Raw genomic sequence first — 27,934 nt, forward strand, 5'->3', positions numbered from 1 at the left:
TTAGACAAATCTAAAATGTGGTAAAATTGCATAGAACTGTACGCACATACAGGGCTTCCCTGGTGGCTCAGTGGTAAAGAATCTGCCTGCCAGTGCTGGTGATGTGGGTTTGATCTCTGGGTCGGGAATATCCCCTGGAGAAGAAAATGGCAACTCACTCTAGTATTCTTGCCTGGGAGATCCCATGGACAGAGGCGCCTGGTGGCGAAAGTCCGACTTGCAAAAAAGTTGTACGTGACTTAACTAAACAGCAACGACAAATACACACATATACATAGACAAATAAGTGTGCTTTAAACTGGTAAAATCAGGAAGTTCTATTGACTGTATCAATGTCAGTGTCCTGGTTTTGATAGTATATGTAATGGTACCGTTGGGGGAAAACAGGGTGAAGGGTACATAAAACCTTTTTGCAACTTCCTATGACTCTATGATTATTTCAAAGTAAGAGTTAAAAGACTCATAAAGCAAATAAAATAAATTTCTGTTAGATAATTGATTTTTCTAACAGAAACGTGGTCCACTGGAGAAGGGAATGAATGGCAAACCACTTCAGCATTTTTGCCTTGAGAACACCATGAACAGTATGAAAAGGCTGATATGACACTGAAGGATGAACTCCCCAGGTTGGTAGGTGCTCAGTATGCTGTTGGAGAAGAGTGGAGAAATAGCTCTAGAGGGAGTAAAGAGTCTGAGCCAAAGCAGAAGCAGTGCCCAGTTTTGGATGTGTTTGGTGGTGAAAGTAAAGTCTGATGCTATAAAGAACAGTATTGCATAGGAACCCGGAATGTTAGGTTCATGAATGAATTGGTCAAACAGGAGATGGTAAGCGTGAACATTGACATTTTAGGAATCAGTGAACTAAAATGGGCTGGAATGGGTGAATTTAATTCAGATGACCATTATACTATGGGCAGGAATCCCTTAGAAGAAGTGGAGTAGCCCTCATAGTCAACAAAAAGAGTCCGAAATACAGTACTTGGGTGCAGTCTTTTTTTCTGGGGTCACAAAGAGTCAGATACAACTGAGTGACTGAACAACAACAACTGGTTTGTGCCAAGATGAGATTTAATTTTTCTAAAGGCAGGTTCAGGAGATTTAATTTATTTTAATTAATGTTATGTGCAATATGAAAATTAGCTAGTAGTATCAAATAGTAAGAGCTTCCCTGGTGGCTTAGACGGTAAAGCGTCTGCCTGCAATGCGGGAGACCTGGGTTCAATCCCTGGGTCAGGAAGATCCCCTGGAGAAGGAAATTGCAACCCACTCCAGTACTCTTGCCTCAGATAGTAAATCACATAGTAAAGCTGCTAAAATCGTAAACCAAAATGATATGAGTAAAAATATTACCTAGGACATAATTTTATACAAGTCTTTAAAATTTTTTCTTATGGAGTAACATAATCAAGCTCCAATATAGGTCTGTTGCTGTTGTCCCTAAGTTGTGCCCAACTGTTCGCCACCCTGTGGCCTGTAGCCCGCCACCCTTTCTGCCTGTGGGATTTCCAAGGCAAGAGTAATGGAGTGTTTCCCATTTCCTTCTCCAGGGCATCTTTCTAACCGAGGGATCGAACCTTTCTCTTGCATTACAGGTGGATTCTTCAGCACTGAGCTACTTGGGAAGTCTAGCTATTATAAGACCATTATGTACTTGCTTGGTTTCTTGGGCTCTTTCATTGGACTATATATGCATTAAAATGTTTTTATAACTAAAATAGAACAGTGGAATTTATCCCTTAAGTGTGAAACATGTGCTTGTTTTATTTTGCTGCACAGATAGTCCATTCTGGTTTAGATTTAAGCTCACATGGATTTCATTTCATTTTCATTCAAATAAAATGGAGTAATTTTTTTGTCCTTGCTCTTATTGCTTGTTCAGTAAGAAAATGCTTATTCACGTATATAAGAAGTTGGCAAGTACCAACAAAATGTTCATGTTCGTGCAGTTTACTCTTCTTTCATAAAATTAGAACTTTTGTAGGGGCAGATCAGCAGTAAACTTCATCCTGAGTATACCATCATACTACACTGACCAAATTCTTCAAAGTAAAGTTCTCAGGCTGAGTAGAAGATTCAGAGAAAGGATTCCTCAACCCAACTTGAATTGAAAAGGAGGGAGAATTACCATTAAGTTTTGTTCTGCCATTTTTCCAGGTGGCTTTCAATAAAATTTGAAATGTATTGATATTCTTCTTCACTCTGAGCCCAGACAAGCAAAGGAAACATTTTTGAGATTTCTTTCAAAGATCATTTCCTCTTAAATCCACTTATATTTATTATTATCCTTGTTGTCTTTTTACTTAGAAAATGACAAGAATGTTATAGCGTAGTAAGAGAGAATTTGGGCTTCCCAGGTGGCTCAGTGGTAAAGAATCTGCCTTCCAAGCAGGAGACACAGGTTCGATCCCTGGGCTGGGAAGATCCTTTGGAGAAGGAAATGGCACCCACTCTAGTATTCTTGGCTGGGAAATCCCATGGACAGAGGAGCCTGATGGGCTACAGTCCATGGGGTTGCAAAGAGTCAGGCATGACTTAGCGACTAAATAACAACAACAAAGAAAAATTAACTTAAAATGAGTGTATTATAATTCTGGTAGATGTGCTCACTTACTCAGTTGAGTCCAACTCTTTGTAGCCCCATGTACTGTAGTGTCCGCCGGGCTCTTATGCCTATGGAATTTTCCAGACAAGAATACTGGAGTGGGGTGGCATTGCCTACTTCAGGGGGTCTTCCCGAACCCGTGTCCCTGTGTATCCTGCATTGGCAGGCAGATTCTTTACCACCAGCACCACCTGGGGAAGCCCTGTAATTCTGGATACCTATGCTGGAGTTGATCAAGCTAGCTTGTTTCTATTCTGGTTTAATGCAAGACAGCTGTGTTCCTGGAGTGATTTGGAATATTTCTCATTGTTTTCCGATGTTTTTTATGTGCTAGCTTGCTCACATTTTAGGATAATTACTGAATTTTTATTTTTTTTCTAACTTTGCTGTTGCTTTTTTTGTACTCACATCTACTTGTATTTTGGGAGAACTGAGTGATGTGTCAAACTGCTGTTTTTAGCATTGTCCTATATGTGTCCATAATGTTTTCCTACATTGCCTAGAATGGAAAACACTACCAAATTGTAAGCTAAAGGTGCCTTTTTGAGGCTCTGCATCCACGCTCTGAAAAACTACTAAACATATACAATTCTTTCTCACAGCACTCCTTAGCTCTGGGATTTATATATCTTTTTTTGGTTTAGAAAAGGACTTTAAGTGCAGCCTTTCCAAGAGGCCAGGAAACAGTTGTTAAGGTCCTTCCTGTCTCATAATTCCAAAACCTTTCATGTCACTGTTGTACTAATGACTTCTTCATCTAAATCTTCCTCTTGTTAAAGCAAAAAAAAAAAAAAAAAGCACTCTTTGTACCTGTTGGAAGTAGAATTTTAGTTAAGTTTCAACTCTTTCATCTTGATCTCGGAGTAAGATGAAGCAGAAAGTAATTTTGAGAGAGTATTTTAATCAAAAGATTCTATGGCAGCATCTACAGAGACTATTTTTTAAACCTAAGCAGAGAAGGACAGTGCATTCGAAAGTACTTGGATTTTATCTCTAGCTCAATAAACTCCCATTTAAAAGCTTCTTAGAGTCATATAATGTTAAACATGGAAAGAACTTTGAATAGGAAACTGGAGACTAGAAGCATTAATAATATGCTGTATTAATTAGTAGCTAAGTTAGAACTTAGCTTCAGAATACAAACTTTATTATAATTAATTGCTGGAGTTGTCAGAACCAGATAGTTGCAGGAATTGTCAGAACCAGAAATATCATGAATGCATAAAATAGATGTAGATGTACAGAATATTATATTAACATAATCAACTTTTTATGTAATTGGTAAGTCATCTGGTCAACAAGGCTATTAGTAGTTAAGTTTTGGAGGAGTCAAAATTATACATGTATCTTTGACGGAAGGTGGCACCTGTAATCCCCACACTGTTCCCATAATTGAGCCCCTCAGTGATTAAAGTTTAAGCCAGATTTTTTTTTTAGCATTTTTCAAAAGCTAACCTAGAAAACTTAGGGTAATGTGCAAAATTAAGCTCTTCTTTTTACTATATATGATCTCCAAGGAAGGAGAGTCTGTGTTGAGTGTTCTGACTTGCTGTTGCCAAAATTGTTTTCTGATGGCCCACTCCAGTCTTGTGACTAGGTAGCAGCATTGATGGTTGTTTACTTGTGCATGTTTGGTCCTACAAATGTGTTTTTCAGTTAATTGCTTTATGACCTCAAGCAAGTCCTTCACTATTCCCATTTTTTTTTTTTGACCAGAACATGTGATACATGTACTGCTGTGATTATCTGTAACCTCTGAGGCACTGGTACAGACTGTGAATGGATTTATTTTGTAATGTGGATAAACAGGATCTCTTCACTGCTTTTTAGAATTTCCCCGAATTGCCGAAACTAAAGATAAGTTGTATGATTATATAAAGAAAAAAAGTTAGCTGAAATATCAGGGAACTCTTACTACTTAGATTTATCCAGGACTAAGCATTAATACATAAAGCACTTAGCATAGACAGTTGATGATTTAAAAAAAAGAATATTAGTAAATACATGAAAAAGTAGGAGAAATTATCTGTGGTTTTCTTTTAGCAAATAATAATATCTGTTGGTTTGCATATATAAATATGGAGTGCCTTTAAAAAGAATTTATGCAGTCACTTTGTTCTGAAGCACATAATGTACATAATAATGAAGGAAATTCAAAATCCCTGGTAGTCTAGTGATTAGGACTCGATGCTTTTGCTTCCAGGGCCAGGGTTCAGTCTCTGGTAGGGGAACTAAGATACTACAAGCCTTGAGGTGTGGCCAAAACCAAACCAACCAACGTATGAAACCAAACAAGAAAATGATATCCTGTAGTACATTTTTTAATATATCTTCCATTTAAAATTTAAAGTTACAGTTAATAAGTCTAGATTCTGGTACAAGGTTAGCTAATTAGATGTGAAATCTTTCATGTGTCTTCACTACTCCAATTTTCATTTTCCTGTAAAAATTTAAGTGGTTTTTAGGTATCTCTTGGTGAAAAAATAAATTCAACTGAGTAACTTTTAAAGATTTTATTGGTTTATTCAATGATTCATGAATTTGGCAGCTTCCCATTTAGCAGATAGAAAGGAGCTTTGAGGGGCTGTACAAAATGAAAGACTTTAAGCAGAAGGAAGCAGGGAAGGGAAGTTGTATTAGCTGGAAGTGGGTTAGTTATGGCAAAGTCACTTTCCTTTAGGAGATTGCAGGGTCTTTCAGGCAGATTACCTCACTCATGATGACCAGGTGATTTAAGATTCTGTTTCTGGGAGAAGCCAAAATTGTAATTAATTTTTGGTTTGGTGACATGGGACTTAGCATAAGTGACTCCCATTTTGTGTTTGTTGTCTTGTTTTTAATACTATCAACTATAAAATATGAAAATTCTATGCACTAGCAGGTGTTCATACTTAGAGATCTTCAAATGATAATTTTTAGTTGAATATTTGCTTATGTTGGTTAGGATTCACACATTTTACCTTAATTTATAGTTTTGTCGTCTTTTCTCCTAAGATCTCAGTGGTTCAATAGCACCCCCAGATGTCAAGTTAAACCTTGGTGGAGATTTTATCAAAGAATCTACAGCTACTACATTTCTGAGACAAAGAGGATATGGCTGGCTTTTGGAAGTTGAAGATGATGACCCTGAAGATAACAAGCCACTCCTGTATGTAAAAATAATGTATATTTTTGGATTTTAGAGCTGGTCTGTGAAATGATTATATTCTTTCATATTATTTAAGACAGGTATGGAAAACCTTAACCTTTTTGGTCAAAAGTTTTAGCTATTTTCAATTTTGCTAGTACATTTGACCCTTGAACAACTGAGGTTTGAGCTGTGTAGGTCTACTTATACTTGGATTATTTTAAGCACTTGTATTGGAAAATTTTTTTGAGATTTGCAGTAGTGCAAAGAAACTCGCAGGTGAACTGTGTAGCCTAGAAATATCATGAATGCATAAAATAAGGGTGTGCAGAATATGTGTTAATCAACTTTTTATGTAATTGCTAACTCTTCTGGTCAACAGCAGGCTATTAGTAGTTAAGTTTTGGGGGAGTCAAAATTATACATGTATTTTTGATGGAGGGTGGCACCCATAATCCCCACATTGTTCCAGGTCACCTGTAATTAGTAAAACTGGAATAATGAAATAATATTTTTAACTCATTGAAAGTTCAGTTTAAGACAAATTAAGAATTCCAAAAAGATGGCCTCTCCAAACTCTCTCCCATATAGCAATTTTCAAGCTAACCCTGGGAGGACTACCGGGATACTTTCACCTTCTTCATAGTACTTGAAGATTTTTAAGTGATTATGTATCCCTTGAGCTTCCCAGGTGGTGCTAGTAGTAAAGAACTCGCCTGCCAATTGCGGGAGACGTAAGAGACACCCGTTGGATCCTCTAGGTTGGGAAGATCTCCTGGAGGAGGGCATGGCAACTCACTCCAGTTTTCTTGCCTGGAGAATCCCCCTGGACAGAGGAGCCTGGCGGGCTACAGTCCATAGGGTCACAGAGTCAGACACGACTGAAGCACCTTAGCACACGTAAAGATCAATAGCATGTACATGTATCACTTAGGGGGAAAAAGTGAAGAATTTAACAGTTTGGAAAGAAGAACCTGCTGCTGCTGCTAAGTCGCTTCAGTCGTGTCCGACTCTGTGCGACCCCACAGACGGCAGCCCACCAGGCTCCTCTGTCCCTGGGGTTCTCCAGGCAAGAACACTGGAGTGGGTTGCCATTTCCCTCTCCAGTGCATGCATGCATGCCAAGTCGCTTCAGTCATGTCCGACTCTGTGCGACCCCATGGACAGCAGCCCACCAGGCTCCTCTGTCCACGGGATTCTCTTGACAAGAATACTGGGGTGGGTTGCCATTTCCTTCTCCCCTAAGAAGAACCTATAGCATTGTAAAATCAAGACATTACTAAGTTATTCTCTGTAGTAATTATTGGTAGATCAAGTACTAAAAACATTGTTTCTTAATGTTATTATACTGAATTTCATCAAATCTAAGATGTCATAGATTATAAGGTGCAGTTATTTTACATTTATTAATAAAAGAGAAAAAGTGGCTAAGACAGCATAAAACTAGAACGTTAAAGGGCTGTCTTATCTCCTTAGTGTAAGGATAAATGAGAAATGATCAACCATGCAGAAAGAGAAACCAAGGAAGTTTGCTTGTCTGTTTGGCACTAGGTAAAACGTTGGAAGAAAAAGTTCCTATAAGAATGTAGAATTGCAGTCTATGGTCCCAAAAATTCTCAAGAGAAGAATTTTATTTAAAGTCTCAAATTGGTAGTGCCTCCAGGAGACTGGCAAAAGGAAAAGCAGATCTTGGAAGCACTTGGCCTCATGCCAGACTGACAGCAGTTGTTAAGACACCAGCTATTGTGAGATGTATCCCAACTAGAGATGTTGAAAATGTACATCTTGGAAATGTACTTCAAATGCAAATGTTTTGTTGACCTGTGGAGACTGTACTGTTATATTTAAACTTTTCTTAAATTCTTCTACAACTGGCTCAATATTCAAAAGTATGTGCCTTCTAAGAATTCTTATTTTAAAATTATAGGGAAGAATTGGATATTGATCTAAAGGATATTTACTACAAAATTCGATGTGTTTTGATGCCAATGCCATCACTTGGTTTTAATAGACAAGTGGTGAGAGACAATCCTGACTTCTGGGGTCCCCTGGCTGTTGTTCTTTTCTTTTCCATGATATCATTATATGGACAGTTTAGGGTAAGTACATCTTCCTTTACACAAATTCTAAATAGTTTAAGAGTTTTAAAATTTGAAATAACAAATATTAACTGTAGTGCTTGATTATGTTTGAAAAATGCTTTAGCTTTACCCATTGTTTCTCACTTGTCCATCCCTACAACTGTTCTTAAATAAGTGGGAGGTTCCTTGGATTAATGGCTTCCAAACCATTCTACATCATCATTCACATGAAAAATATTAGTGTTTGTATGGCAAGTGGGTAAGTGGTTGGGACTGTTCCCAGCTGCCCATGCCCTTTCTGGTTTTCCATAAGAATAAAGAGTTGGAAACAATACTCACGTTTTTATCTTTTATTCATTTTTAGTTCTGTTTTTTAAAATAAACTTTTTAATGATGACAGGATTCCATCAGTATTAGTTTTTACATAATACTATGTCCCATTCTCAGAGGTCTTATCTGTATTATCAAGACACAGCATGTACACATCACTCCCTCATCTTTAGTTTAAGGCTTTAGGTGAGTAAAAAATAATTCTTTATCACAGAGTGATTTGGAAATAAATTAGTTTCCATTTGTTCTATAACACATTCCTGTAAGTTTAGTGACTTAACACAATGCAGATTTATTCTTTGACAGTTCTCGAAGTCAGAAATCCAAGTTGAGTGTTAAAGGGCTAGAATCAAAATGTCAGCAGGGCTGGTTCCTCTGGAGGCTCCAGGACAGCCTGTTGCTTGCCTCTTTCCAAGTCAGAGGCTGCGACATTCCTTGACTTCTGGCTGCATCACTGTAATCTCCATTGTCACATCGTCTTCTCTACTGTAGTCAGATACCCTTCTGCCTCCTTTCCTAAAGTACATTTGTGATTAAATTTGTGCTTACTTGATAATTCAGAGTATTCTCTCCATAGCAAAATCCTTAATGTTATGTAAGACTAGTCCTATTAATATTTACCTTGGATAGGTTTATATCAAGTATTCTGTTGCAGACAAGGACCATTGAAAAAGTTGAATGGGGGTTCTGGTCTCTTGCCTACCATCAACCCTTCATGTAGAGCATCTCTAAGTGAATTTATCTATATAATCTTTCATTTGAACGCAGGGTTCTAAGGCTAAAAACAGAAAATTCTTACCTCCATAGAATGTTTCTTAATTTGAATTTGTTTAATATTTTCTCATGCTGGATTGAAGTAATACATTTTTGGGAAGAATATCACAGAAATGACATTGTGCCCTTCTCTACATACTATTAGGCATTACATGATACTGATATGTCTTATTACCAGTGCTATTATTGTTGATCACTTGGTAAGGTAAGGGGGTGGTATCTGCCCAATTCCTCCACTGTAACGTTGCTATTTTTCCCTTTTTAATATAATAAATATCTTATGGAGATACTTTGTGACTATGCAAGCACTCTGTTTCTCATCAAGTTTTAGCCTACGAATTTTGGCATCTATTGATGGATCTTTCAATAATTATTACTATATTGTTTACTGAATATGATTTTCCTCCTTTCTTCCACATGTATTAGTTAGTGTTCTCTTTGGAACAGCTATTCTTTCTTTGTCATTACTTATTTATTTATCTTTGGCAGTATGGACAGATATTTATTTTACTTTGTGGACTATAATCCAGTATAATCATGTATTTTATTGCTTAGATTGTTGCAGTTTTAGCTATTGGAAGGTCCTTCAGGTTAGCTTTGGTATCCTCTTGACATATTCCCATCCTTTTTTGAGTGCTTCCTTTCTTCTTGACTTCACAGTGCATTCTGGACTCCTGTTTCATTTTCTCTGTCCCAGCCCTGGAATCAGTCATTTCTCTAGGGAGTCCTAGTTCCTTTTATAGGGGAATATTTAGAAACCAGTAAGTATCTGGGCTTCCCAGATGGCATTAGTGGTAAAGAATCCACTTGCCTGTGCAGGAGATGTAAGAGACATGGGTTCAATCCCTGTGTCAGGAAGATCCCCTGGAAAAGGAAATGGCAACTCATTCCAGTATTCTTGTCTGGAAATCCAATGGACGGTAGAGCCTGGTGGGCTCCAAGTCCCTGGGGTTGCAGAGAATCTGACGCGACTGAGGACACACGTCATGCACCGTAACCGGGCAGTTAGTCTCCTTCCGTTTCCACGGAGTGTCTTTACTTCTAGACCCCTCACGCGGACAGAGCATGGAAGTGTGTGCATGTATCATTATCATGTCAGTCTCAGGAGCTAAAAGTGTCTGAAGTGTTGTCTGTATTCTATTACTTGGATAAATGGTAATTAATGTACATTTTAGAGACCTCCTGAGATTAGTAATTTGTTTCATGGATAAATTTACCGTGTGGAATGCTGTAAAGTAGGAGTTGAAAGGCAACACTTTGCTGTCTTTCTGCAGTCATCTTTTATCATAGATCTTAAAATACTGACGTTTCCTTAAGCAACTGATCATTACTAAATTTTCAGTTTGGATGTACAATTATATTACATGTTATATTCTTACTAGGTTTTGGGAAGATACCTGGGAACCCAAACTTCCTATGACCTAAAGTCAGTGATACCAAAATACCTTATATGGTAGAGAATTGAGCTCATGGGAAATTTTCAGCTTATTTGGTAACACAGATATTAATTGCATGAATTTTTTTCTCTTAAGGTGGTCTCATGGATTATAACCATTTGGATATTTGGTTCACTAACGATTTTCTTACTGGCTAGAGTTCTTGGTGGAGAAGTAAGTAGTTAATTTTGAAAATAGTCTTTGTTTTTTATGGTAAGCTTTATTTTTGATATTGCAGATACTATTAATAACTATGTTCATTGTCATTGTTTGTTGCCCCAGAACTGCTTTTAATTTATGCTGCTGCTTTCAAGGTGATCTATGTATTAGTATTATGCATATTCTATAAATGTTATGAGAAAAAATCCTATTTTTTTTATAAATAACTTAGAGCTTTATAGGGAAGCATACAATTTATTCTCTGTTTAGTCCTCAAACTTTTTATCTCAGGTCCATAGAGCTTATTGCCAAATTCAGACTTAAACTGAAGAAGGTAGAGAAAACCACTAGACCATTCAGGTATGCCCTAAATCAAATCCCTTACAATTATATGGTGGAAGAGAGAAATAGATTTAAGGGACTAGATCTGATAGACAGAGTGCCTGATGAACTATGGACGGAGGTTCATGACATTGTTCAGGAGACAGGGATCAAGACCATCCCCAAGAAAAAGAAATGCGAAAAAACAAAATGGCTGTCTGAGGAGGTCCTACAAATAGCTGTGAAAAGAAGAGAAGCAAAAAGGAAAGATATACCCATTTGGATGCAGAGTTCCAAAGAATACAAGGAGAGATAAGAAAGCCTTCCTGAGTGATCAATGCAAAGAATTAGAGGAAAATAATAGAATGGGAAAGACTAGATCTCTTCGAGAAAATTAGATATACCAATGGAACATTTCATGCAAAGATGGGCTCAATAAAGGACAGAAATGCTTCTACAGAAGCAGAAGATATTAAGAAGAGGTGGCAAGAATACACAGAAGAACTGTGCAAAAAAAGATCTTCATGACCCAGATAATCACGATGGTGTGATCACTCACCTAGAGCCAGACTTCCTGGAATGTGAAGTCAAGTGGGCCTTAGGAAGCATCACTAGGAGCAAAGCTAGGAGGTGATGGAATTCCAGTTGAGCTATTTCAAATCCTGAAAGATGATGCTGTGAAAGTGCTACACTCAATATGCCAGCAAATTTGGAAAACTCAGCAGTGGCCACAGGACTGGAAAAGGTCAGTTTTCATTCCAATCCCAAAGAAAAGCAATGCCAAAGAATGCTCAAACTACTGCACAATTGCACTCATCTCACACGCTAGCAAAGTAATGCTCAAAATTCTCCAAGCCAGGCTTCAACAATGGGTGAACCATGAACTTCCAGATGTTCAAGCTGGTTTTAGAAAAGGCAGAGGAACCAGAGATCAAATTGCCAGCATCCGTTTGATCATCGAAAAAGCAAGAGAGTTCCAGAAAAACATCTACTTCTGCTTTATTGACTATACCAAAGCCTTTGACTGTGTGGATCACAATAAACTGTGGAAAATTCTGAAAGAGATGGGAATACCCAACCACCTGACCTGCCTCCTGAGAAATCTGTATGCAGGTCAGGAAGCAATAGTTAGAGCTGGACATGGAACAACAGACTGGTTCCAAATCGGGAAAGGAGTATGTCAAGGCTGTATATTGTCACTCTTTTTATTTAACTTATATTCAGAGTACATCATGAGAAATGCTGGGCTGGAGGAAGCACAAGCTGGAATCAAGATTGCTGGGAGAAATATCAATAACCTCAGATATGCAGATGACACCACCCTTATGGCAGAAAGCAAAGAAGAACTAAAGAGCATCTTGATGAAAGTGAAAGAGGAGAGTGAAAAAGTTGGCTTAAAGCTCTACATTTAGAAAACTAAGATCATGGCATCCGGTCCCATCACTTCATGGCAAATAGATGGGGAAACAGTGGCTGACTTTCTTTTTTGGGGCTCCAAAATCACTGCAGATGGTGACTGCAGCCATGAAATTGAAAGGCGCTTACTCCTTGAAAGGAAAGTTTTGACCAACCTAGATAGCATATTAAAAAGCAGAGACATTACTTTGCCAACAAAGGTCCGTCTAGTCAATGCTATGGTTTTTCCTGTGGTCATGTATGGATGTGAGAGTTGGACTATAAAGAAAGCTGAGCACCGAAGAATTGGTGCTTTTGAACTGTGGTGTTGGAGAAGACTCTTGAGAGTCCCTTGGACTGCAAGGAGATCCAACCAGTCCATTCTAAAGGAGATCAGTCCTGGGTGTTCATTGAAAGGACTGATGTTGAAGCTGAAACTCTGGTACTTTGGCCACCTGAAGGGAAGAGCTGTCCCAATTTAAAATACCCTGATGCTGGGAAAGATTGAAGGCAGGAGAAGGGGACAACAGAGGATGAGATGGTTGGATGGCATCTCCGACTCAATGGACATGAACTTGGGTAAACTCTGGGAGTTGGTGATGGACAGGGAGGCCTGGCATGCTGCAGTCCATGGAGTCGCAAAGAGTCGGACATGACTGAGTGACTGAACTGAACTTAACCATAGAGCTTAATGTAGGTTGTATTTGCCAATATTTATCATGGGGACTTCCCTGGTGGCCCAGTGCTTAAGATGCCACACTTCCAGGAATAAACATGCCTCATTTTGTGACCAAAACAGTTAAAGCAAACAAAACTACCATGTTAGAAATTAAAATAAAAATTTTAAATGTGTGTTTATTCATTTAAAACTAAAAGCAAATCAAATACATTTGAACATAAATAATGCATTTTAAAGAAAACTTTTTTAAAACAAATTGAGGGAAAGGCATTGTTACACATTTTTGGAAGTAGCTTTATTATCTGGGTTAATGGAATCTGGACTCTGATATCTGCTTTCTGAATTCAATTGTTACAGGATATATTGCTTTGGATAAAGTCTATATAAAAAATAAGGCCTCATACAGGTATATAATTTGAAAAGGAGGGATATTTTAACACATTTTTTTTGATGACTGTGGTTATTCTATTCTGATACTACATTAACGTTCAAGAGATAATAGTATTTTAGTTTTTTTTTTCTTGTCTCTTGTTAATATTTATAATTTGCCAAAAATCAGACATGTTTTCTGACCTATAACATCACTTTTTTCAATTAATTAATTTATTTTAATTGGAGGATAATTACTTTACAGTATTGTGATAGTTTTTGCCATACATCAGCACGAATCAGCTACGGTTCTACATGTGTCCCTCCCATCCTAAACACACCTCCCCCCACCTCCCTCCCAACCCTTTCCCTCTGGGTATTCCCAGAGTACCAGCTTTGGGTGCCCTCAACAGGAAATAGTTTCTTAAAGTTTTTTTGTGAGGAATCTCAAACCATATTAGTGAACTTTTTATATTCTGTTTCACTGAAATTCATTTTGAATGGATCTTTTTACTTATGCATGATCATCTAGAGAACACTAGTTCACTGAAGTTTGCAGAACTTCCAAATGTTGACACGTTTTATTCTACGATATCAGAAAACCACATTCATTAAGATCACCTATCTCAGCAGAAAGTGTCAGGATTACAGTGTTGGATGTAAGTTTACCAAAATTCTACTTTTTGCTTGAGAGATAGCATTTAGTAATTTGAAAGAAATACTGCGAGTTGTTTTTCTTGAAGCAGCAGGCTTGTTTCATTCATTTTCAGTCATGTTGCCTGTCAGTACTCTGAATAATTATAGTTGTTTTTCATTTGTTCTTTCACGTAAGAATGGTGTTCCATGGATAAAAGCATCTAATTCAACTCTTCACTTAAGCAGTTGTACAAATGCTTTCCTTGGGATAACCATTGAATCAAGGTAGAAGAAATGCTTTCTGTGTACTTAGCATTTTGTTATACAGAATATTAAAAAGGCATATTCAAAGGTTGAGGCTTGATAAAGTCAGTCATTTTAACTGCTTCATTAAGGATGTTTTTAAGTGAAACAGGAGGGTTTTTTCCTTTTCTGTGTATGGTAGTAAAGAACATAGTTACTATTAGTACAGTTCATACCACCTTGGCATAATAAAGCAGCATGATGTTTTACCCATTGTTTTTGTTCTGTTAATATCAATATCAACCTAATTTAAAAGGCAGATAATGTTTTATCACTATTATAAAAACTAGTTTTGATGTCCAGTCTTTTCGAAGAGTCTCCTGGACCCCCACAATACCATGGGCCACACCTTGAGAATCACTGCCCCATTAAATTAGACTTTACGAATTACCGTAAACCTAGGAATTGTAGCACTCTGGAATTCAGCTGTTTGTGGAGAGAGTAAAGCAGAAGGGATGCCAGGCAAAGTTATCATATGGGTACTGACTCATATTAGGCTTACTCTATGAACACTGAATGCTAAATGTCTAACTCTTGAGTCTTTTTCTCACACTTGGGGGAAAGATCTCCAAGTCTGATTCTTAGGTCTTGTTCTTCTACTTTCCAGTTTCCAAAATTAAGTTGGTGTTGTTCCATCTTCTCGCCTCCTGTTTATGCCTCTTACAAAAAGGAGTCTCTTTTTTTTCTTCCCTTTTAGTGGAGTTTCGAGAAGGAATAGTATTAGATATGTGTTCAATTCACTGTCTTAACCTACAACTCTTGAATAAGTTTAGAGTAACATTTATCTGTGTAACTTTTTTACTCTGCTTATGGAAATTTAAAATAGTTTTAACAGGGACTTAAAATGACATTTGTTTGTGTATTATTTCTTACATTCTAGACAAAATCTCATACAATTTTTTTTTTTTTTAAGAGCCCATTAACACACCTTTCTGGCATGAAAGTAGCTCACGTTTCTAGGCTTCAGATGTACTCCCCTATTCAATCCGAGCTGTCACACACACAGACAGACAGAAAGCGCGGGGATGTTGCTTTTGCATCCTAGTGCAAACCAAAGGAACAACTGCAGGTTGTTCAAGGTCTATCAGTGGATGCACTCATACAATTTTTATATGAAAATAGGTATCACTAATTGTTTTGGTAATTTAAGACTGTTGTTGACTCACACGGGGGCTCTGTATTAACTAGAGGGGTGGGGTGGGGAGGGAGATGGGAGGGAAGTTCAGGATGGAGGGGACATACATATACCTATAGCTGATTCATGTTGAGGTTTGACAGAAAACAACAAAAGTCTGTAAAGCAATTATCCTTCAACTAAAAAGTAAAAAATTAAAAAGAAAAAAAAAAAGACTGTTGTCGAGGAAGTTAAAAGACCTAGATCTTACTTTGAATTCTAACCAGCTAGCTGTGTCTTTCTTGAACAAAGACCTTTGTCTCTCTGAGAATCAGTTTCTTCATAATGGGGATAGTATTACTACTACTACAGGATACTTTTATGATTTTCTTAATTCTCATGTTTATGTAAGTACAACAAAGTTTGTATGATGTTTAATAGTGGTTAAAGTAAGTAATTTGATTTCTATGATATTTATTTAAAATTTTGAAAATTCACAGGTTGCGTATGGCCAAGTTCTTGGAGTTATAGGATATTCATTACTTCCTCTCATTGTAATAGCCCCTATACTTTTGGTGGTTGGATCATTTGAAGTCGTGTCTACACTTATAAAAGTAAGTAGTGTGTGTTATAAAATGTAGTTTACTGTTTTCCGGTCAGGAAAGTCTACAATTACCCCTGCATATCCGTGGGAGATTGGTTCCAGGATCGCCGCTCCCCCCCCACCACCACAGACACGAAAATCTTCAGATGTTCAAGTCCCCAGTATAAAATTGTGTAGTGTTTACATATAACCTATCCAAATCCTTCCATCTACTTTAAATTATCTCCAGATTACTTATGATACCTAATATAATATAAATTGTTGTCTGTAGTCCAGGTTTGGCTTTTTGAAACTTTCTGGAATTTTTTTTTTCCCCCAAATATTTTCAGTCCACAGTTGGTTGAATCTGTGGATGCAGAACCCACAGGTAATAAGAGCTGACTGTACTAGTTTTCTGCCTAAAGAATCTTGTAATCTATAACTGTTTATATCAAGCAGTTAGTAGTATTTTGGAACAGTGATCTTACTCACTGATTTTACCAATTGTATTTATTTTCCCCTTTTAATTGCCAGAAATTATAATGTATATCTAGGGTAGAATAAAGAACAAAGAGCAAATCTGGCCTTAGGATATTACACTCAGAAAATTTTTTTAATTAAAGTTTTTCTTTTCTATGCTTATAAAATGAATTCATTATATTTATTTGAAATTCCACTAGATGTTTATTTAATAATTGTTACTCCTATTTGAATAGTAAATTACTGATCAAGTAAGATATACATAGTTCTAATAAACTGAGTTTTCTATGTTGCAGAAATCAGGACTTCTTTATGCTGTGTTAAACTTATTAAAAATGTACCCACTTTAAACATTTACTGATAATATTAAACACTATTAATGAATAGTGATATAGCAGATTTTGGTATTTATTAATTTTGAACCACTTTGGAAAAAATAAATGACTACTTTCACACATGTATGTATATTACACAGTGAATGTAATTTTTTTCTTTATGGAAAATAGAACTTCTTAAGACCACTACTTTCAATACTAGAACTACCATTATATGGTCTCCATATTAGAGTATTTAAATACTAGAGTATTTAAGTAGACTCACTTAAGTAGAGTTACGTATGACTTTTGGTTTCACTTAAAGTTTATTACTAATTCCAGTGTAAAAAAAACTATTCCTTTTAGAATTGAGTAACTCCAGGCTAACACTGACATATAAGCCTTGGATATTGAGAAGAGTTGGGTTTAGAACCAGTCAGTTCTGAATTCAAATCCTGGTTTTGCCTCTTTCTGTCCGCCTTGGGGAGATATCTTTTCTTATTCTCCTCTGTAAAATGGAAACTTAGCAACTACTTTTTTGAATTTGTTATGAAGATTTTGAAGAATAAATAATGACTAGTATAGTGCTTGACACACAGTAGGCACTCAAACTGTAGCTGTTATTATTATAAATATTAAATGAATATTTTGAGAACATCTTTGTATGTTTCAACTGTTGGGACACTCTAGAAACCAAGAAGAAGCACTTTGATTCCTCTAATCCCAATTTTTTAAAAAATTACCATTGTTAGTGCTTAGGTTGAAAGTCTTGCAGTGTAGAAGCTAGCCCCACCCACGCTGACATTTAATTATTTAGTCTTAGTGATCATGCCACTTTACTGAGTCATTCAGGATCACTGCCTGTGTGTTGTTTTACTTGGGTTAAGGATTGTTTGAATGCTTCTGAGACTATTCCCCAAACTGCTAAAACTGTGTCCTCTGGTTATTTTTAGTCATTGAGTTCAACTCAAAATTGGTCTTTAATATTCTTTATATAACAAGTGAATGTGTTATTATAAAATAGAAGAGTCTTTTTTTAATATCATTAAAATTTTAGGATAAAAATTTTGTGAACTTTGACTTTTCTTTGCTACATTTCTTTCCCTAATCACTTAAATCTTCTTTGTGTAGCAATCTGTTTTGCATGTTTCTTGTTTTAGTCCAAAGTCTGTTGAGAAATAATGAAATAATAATGAAAGAATGAAATAAATAATGAGAATTCTCATCCTTTAACTCTAGCATTGGAATGCAGTTTACAAGCACTAATTTTTTTTAACATTAAATGTCTGTAATTTTATCAATCTTAACCATTTATTCACAACAAACATTTAATCATGTACAAATAGAATTTGATTATAATTTTATTTCTCTGTGCTTTTTTGTAAGATTAAAATATCTTGTATTGTTTGTTTGCATTTAGTTTTAAAAGTGCAGTAGAAAATTGGGTCATCTCAAATAATTTTCAGTCAATCTATTTATGTTTTACCTCTGTATCAGTGGTTCTCAACTGATGGCAGTTTTGTCCCCCGGGAGTTTGGCGATGTCTGGAGACATTTTTGAGTGTCACAGATGGGGAGGGGTGGGATGGCTCTAGTATATAGTGGCTAGAAGCCAGGGGTACTGCTGAACATCCTGCAGTGCACAGCACAACCTCCCACAGCAGTTACCCAGCCCAGAAATTGCAAGGTTGAGAAACCCTGCTCTGTGCCAAGTGTTTCTATCATAATTTCCCTGATTTCTATCCTTGAACTTATTCTCTCATTTTATTCTATAAAATGCCTTCAGTGACTACATTAAGAAGTATTATATAAATTTCTAGTGGATATAATTTAAACTTAAGTAGGTGCACAGAATACTCTAAACCAAAATGTTAACATTTTTTTTTTCCTCCTTCCTTTGTAACACTATATTTCTACCTAGTCCTGGGAAAATGACTTGATACTTATAAGTATTGTGTGAAATTTTCACTTAATCAGTTTTTCTACTTCTTGGAAGAATATTTTTTACAGAATCAGTTTTCTTAGGAAACAAATATCTATCAGCATCTCATCCCCGTAATAGTTTTTCCAAAAGTTGCCTTGTCTTAAATCATCCAGGACACTTGTTAAAATGACTGATAATTAGACCCTTCTTCCATTAGAGATTCTGATTCAGTAGAACTAGAATGAATCCCAGGAAGCTCATAGTCACCCCAGGTGATTCTGATAATTAGACAAGTTTGATAACATAAAACCTAAGTCATTTCCAGATGTCAAGGAACAGAGCAAAGCTGAATATTCTTAATAAGTTTTCAATATTCTCAATAAGTTTTGCTGTTTCTCTAATTGGTTTCCAGGGTTGTTTTAAAAAAAATACTGCAAATGTTATTTTTATTCTATGATGCTCAAAATATTAATTGACTTGCTAATATGCTGCCTTTTGTCTTTTTTTTTTTTTTTAAGCTCTTTGGTGTGTTTTGGGCTGCCTACAGTGCTGCTTCATTGTTAGTGGGTGAAGAATTCAAGACCAAAAAGCCTCTCCTGATTTATCCAATCTTTTTATTATACATTTATTTTTTGTCCTTATATACTGGGGTGTGATCTAAGTCAAATAGAAAAAGACAATGTTACATTTCTGTGTAGGCTGGAAATTCTTGCTTGAGGATATTAAAAAAAACCCTGTTGACGGTAAAATTTTACATGTTCAGATGTAAAGGCAGTTTCAGATCTTTTTAAAACATTTTTTTTTTTGTATTTAATTAAGCAATTGCAGTTATCTGAATATTTTTGGTCAGAATTCTGAATTGTTTGATTCTTCATATTCCAGTGAATAAAATATAAAAGCATTGTGTTTTTAAGATTGTGTCAATATTCACCTAAAGATCTATGCCAAAAGCACCTGGAATGGTAATTATATTTCACTTGAAGGGTAAATATAATAACATTCTGATGATCTAAAAGTGCAATTTTTTTCCTTTAAAGAGTTTTCTCCTGCATTGCAGATCCTGTAGATATATATTTATATTTATACATATATATTTATGAAGTAATTCTTATTCACAAAATATATTTCTGAATAGCTTAAAAATTAAGATATTTTAAATCTGATGCTTCCACTTTCTTTAATTTGGCCTTTAATCTTATTTATGAAATTAAATTTGCTCTTAAATTATATATAATTTTTAAAGTCTCGTACATGCTTCTGGCAGTATGTCCTTGTTAAAAATTCTTTTTTCTTTTGTTTTTTAATTTTTTATTGCAAGATATTTGCTTTATAATATTATGCTGGTTTCTGCCATACATCGGAATTCTTAATAACAACAACTAAAACTAATTACAACAGTTGCTGATGTAGATTTGGTTTGTTTGGGTGTGCTTTTTTTTACAAACCACTTTTGAATGTCTAAACATCTGATTTCAAGTTTCTGCTTATGGCATTTGATGGATATGGCATTTATTAAAACTGTCAGTATATAGAAAAACAATAATATTTATAGCATCAGCAAATATTTTTAAGCGGCACTTCTAAGCCGTAAAAGTTGCTGAAAAGACACCTTTAGAGTCTTGTGGTCCCGAGCAATGTTATATGAAATAGAAAAAAAATAAAATGCTTCCCAGCTGTGTGTTTTGTTTTATAACACGTTGTCTTATATTACTTGATATTTTAACAAGTATCAGGTACTCTTAAACATACAATATTTGCTAAGAGAGATACTAAGAAATTCCAACTAGTGAAATTTTATGCAAATAATTTCATAGATTCTAGATGTACCTTTAATTAATGTTAGTTTGTAAAGTAGGTGAAATATTTGATATCCATAAAATACCAAATGCCTAATAACTATTAGCAAATTATTATATTATCCTTTCTAGTCTCAGCTGGAAGAATTAACTGCTGTCTTCAGTATGGTAACGTGGCCACCTCTTGGGATATATTCCTTGAGCAACCTAATGTGTCAGGAAATATCCAGCAACTCTGAAATAAGCCTACAAATTAGCAAGATATCAAGCCCATCTCTCATTCTTTTCTCCTCTCCTAAAATAAAACCCAAAAACTTTAAGCTGCAGAAGTGAGAAGTATAGAGCTATCTTTAGGCCAGAATAATGTGGAAAAATTACATGATGCTGATTATTTAAACAAGTTTAGGAAAACAGACTAGAAGCAACAGAGGGATAAAACTTCTAAAACCTAAAATGATACGGAATAGTAAGGAAGGATCTATAGCGACAGAAGCAGCAACTACAAAGTAAACGTTTGTCATACTTTAGGGGTTTCTGAGAGCAATACTTTGTTTTGGTAGATTATTATATTTGATGTTCATAGCCCTGACCCTAGAATCTTCCCCAAAAAGCTTGGGGGTCCATACCAGGCAGTAGAATTTTACTCAGCAATAAGTCAAGTGATTGAAGGACCAACTCCATCCAAAGGTGGTTTAAACTTTTTTTAAGCTAGCATTTCTTTAATATGTGAATGAAAGTTCACTTGTATGAATCTTATTTATTATTGATATAAAATAAAGTACTTGCGTTCCAAAAAGGTATTTAAAAATAATAGCATTTAATCTTGGGCCTAGTCCAGTTATAAAAACAATTTATAATGTTTCATAATGTTTCAAGCTCAGCCACTGTCTTCGTGGGCTAATGAGCAAAGCACTTAAAACAGATTGTCAGTTTGAAACATGATTTGTAAATTTGTACAAGATATAGTACTGTTACAGATAATAATGGTAAGTTGACCATAATGTCCTCTGCTTGAATTTATATATAAAAATATTTTATGTCATATTGATTTAAAATAATGATTTCCAACCTAATTATTAGTTCATTAGTATTTTTAAAACAGAATTACCCAGATAATCTCTTCTAGTTGTATGTGTGTATACATGTTTAAAGTGTTTCCAGTCGTAGTAATCCTGATGAATGTTAATCCTCAAAAAAAAAAGAGACATTTACTTCTGTTTTAAATTGATTATAAAATAATTGAAATTTTGATTATAAATAAAAATCTGTATAATTTTGTTTATATTAAAATATAGTCTAGGAAGATTTGTAAAGTTTTATGAACCATTACTAAGCTTGCTAATTTCTAAGGTCTGTAAGGCAATTTTATATATTATATAATCTATTTCCCAAAATTCCCTAAATATTAATATATTAATATTTCTAAATTAGTGAAAATTTACATTGACTTAAAATGTGAGGTAGATATTTTGTTTATATATTGTTTAAAATTTAGTTCATTTAAAAAATTCTGATGTAATAAAACATTGAATAAAATAATACTTCTGCAAACTAATAAAAACAATATTTTTCATATTCAACAAAACTGAATATTTTAAGATGATTGTTATTTATCTTTTACCTTGTCAGTAAAACATTTTAGCTAGTGTTAAGTTTTAGGAAATTGTGACACGTTTGATAATTTTTGCTAAGATGTCTTACTTCCATACAGTTTTGTTTTATATATATAATTTACAAGTTAGGTTTCTTGTTTTGTTCTTTGCTGCAAAGGAAAACAACACACATTTCGGGGAACTGTAGAGTGTCTGAGAGTGTTTAAAAGGCCCTATTACGGGATTTAGACTGGAGTTAACATAATTCATGGCAGTCTGAAAGAAGTCTTAATAGAGCTAAAAAATCATCCTCTGATACTCTCTTCTCTGATATTTTAGTCACATGAAATAAGTATCTTATTATCCTCTTTCATAAAAAGTTTCTTTAATTGAACCCTTATATTACATCTTGGGCTTTACCTAGTACCACATGGTAATTTCCCTTTAGAAACAGAATTACAAGTGTTCTGTTCCTGCTTTGTATAATCTGACAGTAGTTTGTATGTTTGAGAATCTGCTGTCACTTTTTAAATAAATTTCAAAATATGATTTTTGACCTCAGTCAATACTAGACATTCTTACATCTTGTCACTAGAAATCATTGTAGTTTCTGAAGAAAGTTCTGTTTGTGAAATACATTTTCTTTTAACAGATTTTCTATGTACTTTATGACAGTTTTAGGTTCTGCTGTGCCTTAGTGGGTATAGTTGTCTAAAGAGAAATGGTTAAGAGAATATTCCCTGTACAAGGTGTATATTATTAAACATAAAGCTTAGAGTTAGGTTGGAGCTTCCCTGTTGGTAAAGAATCTGTCTGTAGTGCAGGAGACTTGTGTCCAATCCTTGGATTGGGAAGAGCCTCTGGAGGAGGGAATGGCTACCCATCCAGTATTTTTGCCTGGAAAATTCTAGGACCATGGAGCCTGGCAGGCTACTGTCCATGGACTTGCAAAGAGTCAGACATTTTACAGGGTTAGGTTGCTCATTTGAATTCTTTTGATATGCTGATGTTGCACTTTGGAGGTTAATTTAGGGAATGTCAGAATAATTAAGATGGCATTAGTAAAATAACTCCCTATTTTACATTCTGTATTGGTGATTACCCTGGTTTCAACTTTTCTAATTTTCAGCAAGATATCTGTAAGTTTTTACTTTGAAGGTGTTTAGTTTACAATTTGCAAATGCTTGGAAAAAATTCTTTAAACATCCTTTTTGAACAGTTCAGTGATATACTAATACTGTCACTGAGATTTAAGTTAGATATTAATATGAAAAACATTTTAATGAAATATTTTGAATTTAACTTGTAATTAGAGTATATAAAGATTATTAATGCTTTTGGGGCAGGGAAAGTACACTCTCCTACCTGTAATAAGTTTGTTAAATTAATACTTGGAATATAAGTAAATTTGATTTATCAAGAATGGAGACAATAGTTTTTCTATAATAGTTGCTACTGAGCAATTTTTATTAAAAACCAAACAAGCAAAAACAGCTTACTAAAGTATTTAGACAGGATCAAATGAAATTTCAAGGAATGACTGATTATGGGAGAAATTTGTCATCTGGTAATAAAGAGGAAAAGCTGGTATAAAAGATTACTGCTATTCATAAATGCTCAGTGATAAGTGATTGAAATTCTACATTTTTCTTGATTTTATAGTGATTTCTTTCTACTTTTGTGGAAATTAATCAGTTGCTGTGTAAATATCACTTAAATTGTGTGCAGCATTTGATAATGAAACAACCCATACGTTTTGTAATCGTTATGCTAAATTACACTCTGATAACTGTAGTGTCACCATAGAAAACTGAAAATATTTTTGTTGATGATGATGGGCCTACATGCTAAGTACTTCATACTCAATTTTTTTTCTAAATGAGACCTAGGAAACTTTTGCCTAATACAGATTTATTTTCAAAGAATGGTAGTGGTTGTAGCTTCAAGAATGAAACATTCAGAAGAAATGGCATTTGAATTGGGTACCCTGAATGTGATGAGAGAACAGATATCCATCAAGTGTTTATTGACCCCTTTCTATGTGCCAGGTTTTACACTAGGTTTAGGAATAAATGATGCGCAACAGAGACCGCACATGACCCTAATGAGCCAGTATTTTTGAGAGGTAAAGTGATTAGTTTAACAAATTGTAAAACAGTTGCAACAAATGAAGAAAGAGGGGCCTTTGGTGACAAGAGAGTATATGACAGAGGAATTAGACATGAAAAGCCTTCCGGAGGCAATATTTAAGCTGAAATCCTTGGGTAAGTAAAAGTTAACTAAGCAAAGAAGGAAGGGAAGACTAATTATTACAGACAGAGGGAATAGCAGGTGAGTAGAAGGAAATGAAAACTCGTTTGGCTGAAGTTAGTAGTTGCTAGAGCTTTTGATTAGATATAATGGTGCTTTTAATACCATGGCCAAGGTCTGTAGTCCTACTCTTGATATATCCCCAACAGAAATGCATGTACATAATGCCACAAAAAAACAAGAATATAGTAAAATGATTCATAATAGCAAAAAATTGGACATAGCATGTCCATCAACATAAAATAGGTACAATTATATAGTGTGATTTTATGCAATGAAAATAATTAGAGCCGTGTGCAAGAAAGTGACCACCAAAATGTTTTAATGCTTTACCCTTATTGAGGAGGGAGAAGAGTTGTATTTGGAAAGAATCTTGATAATTAAGCTGTACGGTTTATGTGCTTTTCTGTATGTGTGTTACAGGGCATCCTTAATTTTTGTAATTGTTTTAACATAGTTAAATTGCCAGTTCACATTTTACTCTCTTTCATGTATTATGCCATAACTATCTTCATGTTATACAAACTTCATAACCATACTTCAGAGGAATCTTCCCTGAATCTTGTAACTCTCCAGCTGTATGCCCCAGTTAAATCTTTATTACATCATTGCTTATTTCATTTGTAGTACTACTACTTGGTGAGTGTCTAGATTTCTTTTTTTAATTCTTCCACTATAATGTAAGCTCCACTGGGGCAGGGACATTTTCTGACATGTTTGTTAATGTATTCCCAGTACTTCTGTTGAATGAATACAGGAGCCTGGTCATTGAATCCCAAATTCAAATTTGGATCCAGTGAATTTCAAAACCAGTAGCTTAATTATTAGTCTTTCATAGATTATTAAAGTTAGGCAAAGCTTTAGAGATCACCTACTGAGTGTAATCATACCTCATTGTACAGATGAGGAAACTAAAGTCTAAGGAAGGGTTGTCAAACACTGTTGACCAACAGAATTGGAATAAGAGCTTGTCTTCAAACCATCAGTCTACTTGCTCTTTCCATGACAGTGTGGAACACCAGTATTGCCAGATAGAGGGCAACATAGATGATTGCCTTCTGCTGCAGTCCATCATATAGATAATTGAAACATCTTTCTCTTTCCTTTTTGATCTTTTTCCATTTCATTTTTAAAAATCTACCATTAGCTTTAGGCTTACAAGTGTTACACGTTAATATTAAATAGTGAAGGTTCAAAGGGCTGTTGTGAGGCTTAAGTGAGCTAGTAAAGCATATAAAACTGTCCCATATTCAATAAAACCTATTAAACTGAATTTATTTATATTTAGATGAATGAAACTAGGGTTTCCAGAAATACACTCAATTATATATAGAAAGTATGGGATAAAAGTCACATGCCAAATTGGTATACATGAGATAATGCATCAGATAGAAATGTATTTGTTTGCAAGAAAGAACCCTATGATCAGTACGGTCATACTGTATGATTGTACCCTGTGATCTTTCAGTAAACAAAGAGTTTATTTTTCTCATATAAGCAATCCAAAGGTGTATAATCTAGGACTAATAGCAACTTAATGTCGCCAGGGACTCAGGTTCCTTCTATCTTTGTACTCTGCTATTTTTTTGGTTGATGGCTTTCATCCATGTTGTCTCAAAATAGCTGTTTCACCTCTAGGTAGTACATCTAAATTCCAATCAGGAAGAAAGTGAAGGTTAAGAGGTCAAATGGAGCATGTCAGTCAAAGTTGCCTTTAAAAATCTCTGGAAGCCACATTCAGTGACTTAATCTTAGCAGAGAACAGAAACACTTGGCCACCCCTTGCCATAAGAGAGTCTGGGAAAGTATTTTAAGCTAGGCACATTTACTGCCCTAAACAAAGTCACGTTCTGTTCGAAAGGAAGAACGGGTGCCAAGTAGGTAGCTAGCAGTGTCTGACAAAAACGTTATAGGCCACTTTAAAAAATGACTCCACTTCTTATGCTAGAGTATGTAAATTACAGATATATCAAGTATTTTTTTAAATAGGAGAAAAATCGACATTTCATGTGAAGTTGAGAAGATAAGATATTTGAGAAGATAAGACTTTCAGACATGACGTAAAACACAAAAACTAAAAAAGGTTAAGAAACTTGACTACATAGCATTTAAAACAATTTTATAGGAAAAAGATAAACTACTACTTGGAGGAAATATTTGTAAGCCTTATGTGTACAGAGGGCTAATTTCCTTAATATAAAAATAACATTTGGCAATTAGTAACTTAGTGGGCAAAGGATATATATGGGCAATCATAGTATATAATGTATAATAGTAAAAATTTATAAATTGATAATTTGAAATGGACAAGGAATGTAAATGAGCAACTAGAGAGGGGAGAAATGATAAAGACCAACATATATATGTACAGGTGCACAAATTCATTCATGGCTAAATACAGTTTGAACAACATTGGCCTCCATTTGCCAAAACTTAAGATGATTGATAATATCTGGTGTTAATTGGTTGGGATTATGAGGAGATCTGATGTTTAGCTGATAGACACCAGCATGGCTGTCTCAGTTAAAATACTGAAATTTGTACCAGTGGTAGATTATTTTACTGTAACTTCAATAGCACTAAAATTAATAGATTAATTAGTTCTTTTTTGATAGCCATTGATAATGGACCTTTTGTTGTAATGACATCTGAGAAACATTTGCAACATCTGTTAACTTGAACTGTGTTACGGTAAATAATGTTCCTGCCTTGTTCATTACCTGTGAATCATTCCATGTTCTAACAGTGGCTGTTGCTTCTAAATAGTTTAATTTTTTTAATTTGGTTTTCCTATTTAGTGTATTATGATTATTAGATGAAAAGTAAATACAGTGTTTTAATATTTTAAAATAGAAGAACTTATAACAAAATAGTAATGGGCACTCTAAAACTATTTGATGCTATCTTCCGTTAATGTGGAACATAAGCATAACTTTTGACTCAGCAATTTCATATGTTCACCAACTTGTGGATTGAGCACCATGGAGTGGAACTTGCAGCAATGATGCAAGTGCTCTGTTCTGTGCTATCCATACAGTAGCTGCTAGCATTGTAGCTACTGACCACTTATGTGGTTAGTGCAACTGAGGAGCTGACTTAGAGAGCTACATTTGGCTAGTACCTACCATATTGGTCTGAGCAATGAGTGTCCACAGCTGTGCCATTACTAATATCCAAACTTGGAAACAACCCAGATAGGCAAATTATGGTGTTGTCACACAATAGAATACAATAATATTGAAAGATGTATAACCATGTGTAAGATTATGGATTATCTCAAAGAGCTAATGTTGAACAAAAGAAACCAGACACAAAAGAATACATACTTTGGAAAAAAAAAAAAAAAGAATACATACTTTGTGATTCTATTTATGTGAAGTACAAAAAATAGGATGTTGGTTACTCTTAAGTGGGAAGGAAATAACTGAAAGAAAGTATGGGTATTGAGACTTTTGGGATGCTGGTATGTTCTGTGATCTATTTCTTTATTTGGGTGCTAATCGTGTGTGTGTGTTCAGTTTATGAAAATTTACCAAACTCTACATATGTAACATTTATACCTTTCTGTGAAGTTATTGTGTTTGAGTTTACAGTTGTGAATTGGAGGGAG

The 27,934-nt window shown here is 35.0% G+C and overlaps 1 protein-coding gene and 2 non-coding genes across 3 annotated transcripts in view; 2 read left to right on the forward strand and 1 right to left on the reverse strand.

The window, feature by feature from the left end:
- Positions 1–27,654, forward strand: part of YIPF4 (Yip1 domain family member 4) — a 42,084-nt gene extending 14,430 nt beyond the window's left edge. The window contains exons 2-6 of the mRNA XM_043468276.1: positions 5,597–5,750; positions 7,657–7,828; positions 10,447–10,524; positions 15,827–15,940; positions 19,145–27,654. Of these exons, the coding sequence (XP_043324211.1) occupies positions 5,597–5,750; positions 7,657–7,828; positions 10,447–10,524; positions 15,827–15,940; positions 19,145–19,282 (656 nt within the window). The 3' untranslated portion in view covers positions 19,283–27,654. The remainder of the gene's footprint in view (positions 1–5,596; positions 5,751–7,656; positions 7,829–10,446; positions 10,525–15,826; positions 15,941–19,144) is intronic.
- TRNAG-UCC lies at positions 2,349–2,419 on the forward strand. Its single transcript has one exon. It is a non-coding gene; the product is annotated as a tRNA-Gly (tRNA).
- Positions 15,178–15,309, reverse strand: LOC122442779. The gene has a single exon (XR_006269766.1). It is a non-coding gene; the product is annotated as a small nucleolar RNA SNORA31 (small nucleolar RNA).
- Positions 27,655–27,934: the final 280 nt, after the last annotated feature.

The sequence above is a fragment of the Cervus canadensis genome, chromosome 5, assembly GCF_019320065.1.
Source record: "Cervus canadensis isolate Bull #8, Minnesota chromosome 5, ASM1932006v1, whole genome shotgun sequence".
Taxonomy (NCBI): domain Eukaryota; kingdom Metazoa; phylum Chordata; class Mammalia; order Artiodactyla; family Cervidae; genus Cervus; species Cervus canadensis.